At 31.3% G+C, this 6,455-nt stretch overlaps 1 protein-coding gene across 1 annotated transcript in view; it reads right to left on the reverse strand.

Moving 5' to 3' along the window:
• The window catches only part of LOC100164234 (Ig-like and fibronectin type-III domain-containing protein 1), a 106,680-nt gene that overhangs the window by 26,010 nt on the left and 74,215 nt on the right, over window positions 1-6,455 (reverse strand). The window contains exon 12 of the mRNA XM_029486964.1: window positions 1,182-1,509. Coding sequence (XP_029342824.1) covers window positions 1,182-1,509 — 328 coding nt within the window. The remainder of the gene's footprint in view (window positions 1-1,181; window positions 1,510-6,455) is intronic.

The following is a 6,455-nucleotide window of genomic DNA, read 5'->3' on the forward strand; positions in this document are numbered from 1 at the left end:
TTATCATCATCATAATATTTTACATATTCGTCGTATATTGTCTAGGCTCTCGGTAACTTTTCGAAAATTGTTACCATTAGTTAAATCACTTAAATCATCTTCAGAATATACAGTTATGTTACGGAATGTCTCAAATTTCTTATCAGCCTGGTGTAAACAGAACAATTTATTGTTAAAATAATATATCTATGAGTACAACGTAATACCATTTTAAAGGTCTCGTGCGCCATTCATCCATAGCTATTATTCAGACAATATATTTTTCTTCTTCTGATTGCTAAAATTGTGTTTTAGGTGTTATACGTATAATTTGACTCTATCTTTTAGTAAGAATTTATTTTAATATTTCAAAAAAAATCTTCATCGATTTCAGGAATCATTATCAGAGCCTGTAAAGATTTTACTAACCCCGTTGCCTTAAAAACGTTGTACTTTTCGCTGGACATATAAGCTAGTAGTAAACTATATAATTCTATAGTCTGGTCACTCTCTGTTTCGTATTCATATACAATGCCTTGAAGCAATCCAAAATAGTTTCCTTCGCTTTATATCATACAAATGTGGTATTCCACGTAAACCTTATTCACTCTATACATAAGCCTTTGTTATACCTACACACTAATTAATGTGAGTAGTCATGATTTCGGAAGATATATTATAACTGATTTAAAATCTTTATACAAATGTATAGATTGGTCAATGGATACATATAGATTGTTCAGAATTACTAAATTGTCTAAATTATCACGTCCCCGAATACCATACACTTGATGTACTAGTACTTTTTTTAAATTTTTACATACAAATACTCAAAACGAATTAACAAGTATGCCATAAATGTTCTTGCAGCCTGCAGTAAATGTAACGACATGATTATATACCTAATGATACCCAAATTGATTTATTTGATTTTAACTCTATCGAGTATTTTTGTTATTATTTTTGTACTATTGGATTGTATGCGTTGATTTTATTATTATACCTATAATATTAATATGTTCATTAATCTTTATCCCGTTATATTTATTATCTTTTTTTGTTTCTGTTTAAAAATTCACTTTGTCACTGTACTTGCATTACATAATATTTAGAACTGCAGCGTCAGTTTTGGGAATTAGCCGGTAAGCAAGCATAAGTGTTTTGGAGGAAGTATAAATAATTAATAATAACACGAAACTGACCTTCTTCGAAACACTGGACGACGTTGCCGATGAACGAGGCGCAGTTGACCGCCACGCTCAACAGCGAATCGGGCACGACGCCGGAACAGAGCGGCGTGCAGATGCCGGGCACGCCGCGGCGGGTGCAGCAGGCGCCGTGGTTGCGTCCGCCCGCGCCGCACTTGATCAGCTTGTGCAGCTCGGCGCCGCAGAAAGGGGCGAGACTCCTCACGTCCGTCATGTTGGCGTCGAACGAGCACAGGGGCATGCACATCTGCCGCAGCTTGATGTTGACGCAACAGTCGGTCAGATTGTACGGCGACGTGGTCAGCTCCCGGTCGTTGGCGATCTGTGGCAACAACAATGATGACAATAATATGTTATTATGTGTTTTTCCACAGTGATGATACAAGAAAACATGAAAATCTTATATTGTGTTGTTGTTGTTCCAGGGACGACGAAAAAATAATAATACCGTGTGGTACGGCCCCACCGTCGCGGAACTGACGAGACGAGTCACGTGGTTATAATACGCGAAATCGGCTACGATTATTTGGATCGGGGTGCCGGTAGGCTAGACGTTTTTAAACCAATGAATACGATTGAACAGAAAAAATATCGCTTTGCCCGAAAAAAACATTTTAACAAATTTATAGCGACTAACATGTCTACAATAAATTATAATACGTTGATATTTTGATATTTTGAATATTAGACAATGTATTACACTAGGCGTGATCGAAAAATTCCCGGATTTGTTATTTTTTAAAAACATTTAAATATTAGTTCCCTTCCCAGTAGCCTAATATCGTGCACTTATCCCAACGATCTAGCTAATTTTTGATACGATGTTGGTACTTGGAAGTCTTAAACTTGAAGTTGTATGAGTTGATCATTTGTTTTTTTTGTTTCAATGTCAAATCTCGGTCTCATGTGTTCGGTTCTATTTTGTGGAAATAAAAAAAAAATCACAAGATTGACTCTTTTAATGAACGCTGAGTAATTGTATGCTCGTTTTTACAGACTTTGGCCAAACTTCAAATCGATGAGTTTTTTGGTCTTGAGACAACAATTTTAGAACCATTTTTGCACAGACTTGTGGCATGCATAAATCTTCAGTTAAATCATTTATGAAACTTTTGACACCATTCCAACATTTCTTCAGTTGAAGTTCGATCAGCACGGGAGTTATCGCAAGCTGCTTCAAGGCCCTCTAAAACCTTTTGTGCCATTCAAATATTTTAGATCTGCATATTTCTTCGTCTTCAAATGCTTTTTTAATCATTTAAAAAGTTACAGTCGCTGGTTTCCCGAATTTAACACATAACTTAATGCAAACACGCTGCTCTGGTTTATTCTGCATAACAAAAACGACAGCACAACAAAAGTATACGACTTCAACGGATTGTCGTTCGTTACGAAAATAAAATATTAACTCATGGCTTAATAACGTATAACTGAGTGTTATCTTTACTTTATTCAACTTGAGTATACCCACTATATCCGCAGTACGTTTATTTTTTGGAGCAGAAATAATTTTAGTCCCGATATTATTTTATCAAACCTCGTATATATATTCCTGTATAGCGAGGCGATCGACGGGGGGTTGTCAAACGTATTTTATAATTTATTTTAACATTTTAATGTTCACGGCTCACGCAATCACTTCATGGAAACTGAGGGATTTTTTTTTCAGTCAAAATATTTACCACTTTTGCTGAGAAAATATTCCAAGTACTTTTTCTATAGACAACATTGCAGATAATAGATTTGTGAACGGTGGTATAGAAAAAAACGTTTTTCTTTGCTTTAGCAACGTTACATTTTTTTTTCATAAATTTACATAAATATATACATTCGATTTATGTGATGTCATATTATATAAAAATAATACCATTTTTTCTTTAAAATATATTAAAAAAATAATTATGCTAAAACAAAAATAATGTTTAAATCTGCATTGAAAGTACGATCTATTTTTTTACATTTATGTATAGTTACAATCTAAATATAAAAAATTATCAATGTGAAATGATTTTTTTCTCAAAGAAAATATACATGTGACTTTTTCATAAATATATTGAAAGACATTAGTACTTTAGTAGATAGATAGCTAACTTTATAAAATTACAGAATACTCAACTTTTTATTATTTATCTAAAAACGCTTAATTTTCATCCGTTGTAAGCTTATCTATAAAATAATTGAAATATTTTCCATTATGTTTCATCTTGAGAATATATGAAAATATTCCTAAATTTCATGTTATAGTAAACTCGTTTTATTTTATCGAAAAATGTGAAAATCATTCCAGGTAAATTTTCAACAAGTTATTCCCGATGACACTAAATGTGTATAGAATTTTATCATTGTAGAGTGTAGTACACAAAATACTAGGCGCTCATAATAATTCTCTTAAGATTATATTATATGAAAGTTTTGGTGTTAATAAAATATTACACGATCTTTTATTGAAGTTTTATTACAGCATCTAGGATGTAAATAATATTCTCTCTCTCGCCGATTTGGGAATAAAATATTAGTTTACCTGTTACTACGTTATATGAATAAAAATATACAAAGTAAAAATATATAATAAATATAAAATACCTGGCTTTTAGTTGAAAAAACAACCCTTTGCGAGGGCTCTCCAGCACCGTGGCCATTAACAGCTTCCACGTAAACTTCGTATAATGTATTAGCATTCAAATGCTCCAAAATAAATGGAGAATGTACATTAGTTATGGAATCGTATTCATCATCGACCAGTCTATAAAACACATTATAATGTGTTACGGTATCTGCCAAGTCTTTTGGTGGTTCCCAATGGAATAAAGCAAAGTTAACGTCAACGTTAGAAACGCGGAGACGTCTTGGAGCTGATGCGACTATGCCATATCCTTGAAGGAGACAGCTAGTGTAGTCATCCATGAATCGTAAACATCTGAAATATAATATGTAAAATCGTATCTAGTTTTATTTATGTCCTATCGGTTGTAATATACTTGAAGTAACTAAAATCAATTTGAGTGAGATTTCCAGCGCACAAGTTCTGACATAACGGTGGCAGACCTCTCGCTCGGCAACACGGGGTGTGATCTATACCGTTTGTGAGGCAACTGAATGTTTGAGAAGCCCACGGAGCACATATCATTAAATCGGTAACCTCGGCTACGTCGGAGCGCGATGGGTCACATAATTTATCTAGACACTTATGGAAAAATAAAACACCTTAGGAATATTACAAAATGCAATAAGACTGAAAACACATTTATTATAGCGTTTTATTGAAATTTTAACCCCTTTATTATACTATGTAATATTTTCAGACGAACAGTTTGCAATTAATCGACTTAACGCCAAACTTAATATATTTAAATTTGAATAAGCTATTAACAACGTAATCGTATAATATTATAACAATATAACAAATACAGAAAAACCACCCATATATTACTGTATACAATTAATTTACTTACGCTGAATGTGTAATGCCTTTTTTCATGCAACATGATCGAATATCGGGCAATGGAGGTAACGTTGAATTATCTGTATTCGCCCTACGTGATGTTTTTTGATCACTGTTCAACGTAAGGGAACGAATAGCTGTTGAAGGTAAACTAGAACCATGCTTATTGACAGCCACTACTGTTATTTCGTACATTGTAAATGGTATAAGCTTATCAATTTTGACTTCATATTCTGATCCAGGTACCTGGTAAAAACATTAACATGTTAAGAATCAAACAAACTTATCATAAAAAATAAATATTACTTATTATAGAAACAAAAATATATTTAAAACAATCAGGTACATTATGTATTATCAAGTAGGTGTACTAGATGCATATACAATAACCGTATCAAAAATAAATTGTATAATCTTTGTTTTTATGAATTTCGTAAGGGTTTAAATATTCAAACTATATTAATAATTAATATCACATTTTATTAATTTGTAAAAGATGATAACATTTTAATAATGAAAGTATAATACATTATATAACATGATTTTTGAAGAAAGAAGGTTTTCGAGTAGGTGCCTATACTCAATACTCTTATCTCGGGCTCATATCGGCACCTAAAACCTACTGGTTTATTATTATTATTATTATATACATTTGATACCAATGAAAAATCATCGCATACAAAAAACTATTCTTCGTGCATCTCAGTTAAAACCCCACTTATTTAAATTTCGTAACATTTATTTTAATATAGGTACCCAAAAAAGATTCAACAGGGAAAAAAATCATTGTAAAACCAATTTATTACATTTTCACTCAGAATAATATTCCAATAAAACATTTTCGATTTTTTTCTATCTTGAATTCTGAGAAAAACATATTCAACAAAAACAATGATTTTGGAAATATTCAATTTCCTATATTTTGCACCATATATATGGTATGTCATACAAAGGACTTGTATTTACTTAAAAGCCTATTAAAGTGTAACGAAATTAAGGGTTTGGAAGTATGTTTTCCATAAATAAATTTAAATAATAGAAATAAAAGTACCACCAATATTTTAAACTTTTAAATAATTTTTTTTTGATCCTGTAAGTGCAACTAAAACTACCTTTTTTAAGGGTGGGGGTTGGAATTATATAAGCTACTTATATGTAAACAGAATTACATTTATATATATATATATATATATATATATATCGAATTTCAGATCCATTAGTGTGATAGACTTGGACTATGGATCGCTTACACAAATACAAACATTGCCTTTTATTAATATAGATAATATGTTATGTCAAACAAAGAAAAACACAATATTTTGTGCTAGTGTCTAGTGGTCAAAATTGGTGAAAAAATTATTACAGGTATCTTATATAACTCCAGCCCCGTCCTTAAAAAAAGAAGTTCTAATGGGTGCTTATTAGATCAAAACAATTATATGCTTATAATATTTATAGTATTTGTATTTATACTATTAAAATGTATTTATTGAATACATATTTTAAATCCCTTAATTTAGTTACATTTTAATTGGCTTTTAAGTAAATACACAATGGTAGGAACAAAAATAATTGGAACGAAATCGTAACAGTTTTGATATAAATATTTAATCATGTTATATTATCATTAATATTGATGTACCTACACTTAATCGGTTTGAAAAGAAATCAATTGAATGTAGAAATACTAATCAAGAAATATCTTTGGTATAGGTCTTAAAATAAAGATATTATGACAGTTTCTTTCTAAGACAGGGGCTACGGCGTCTACTATATAATGTTAAGATCACGCAAGGGACTTCGGCATTCGTGACGTTTTCGTATAA

The sequence above is a fragment of the Acyrthosiphon pisum genome, chromosome A1 (genome assembly GCF_005508785.2).
Source record: "Acyrthosiphon pisum isolate AL4f chromosome A1, pea_aphid_22Mar2018_4r6ur, whole genome shotgun sequence".
NCBI lineage: Eukaryota > Metazoa > Arthropoda > Insecta > Hemiptera > Aphididae > Acyrthosiphon > Acyrthosiphon pisum.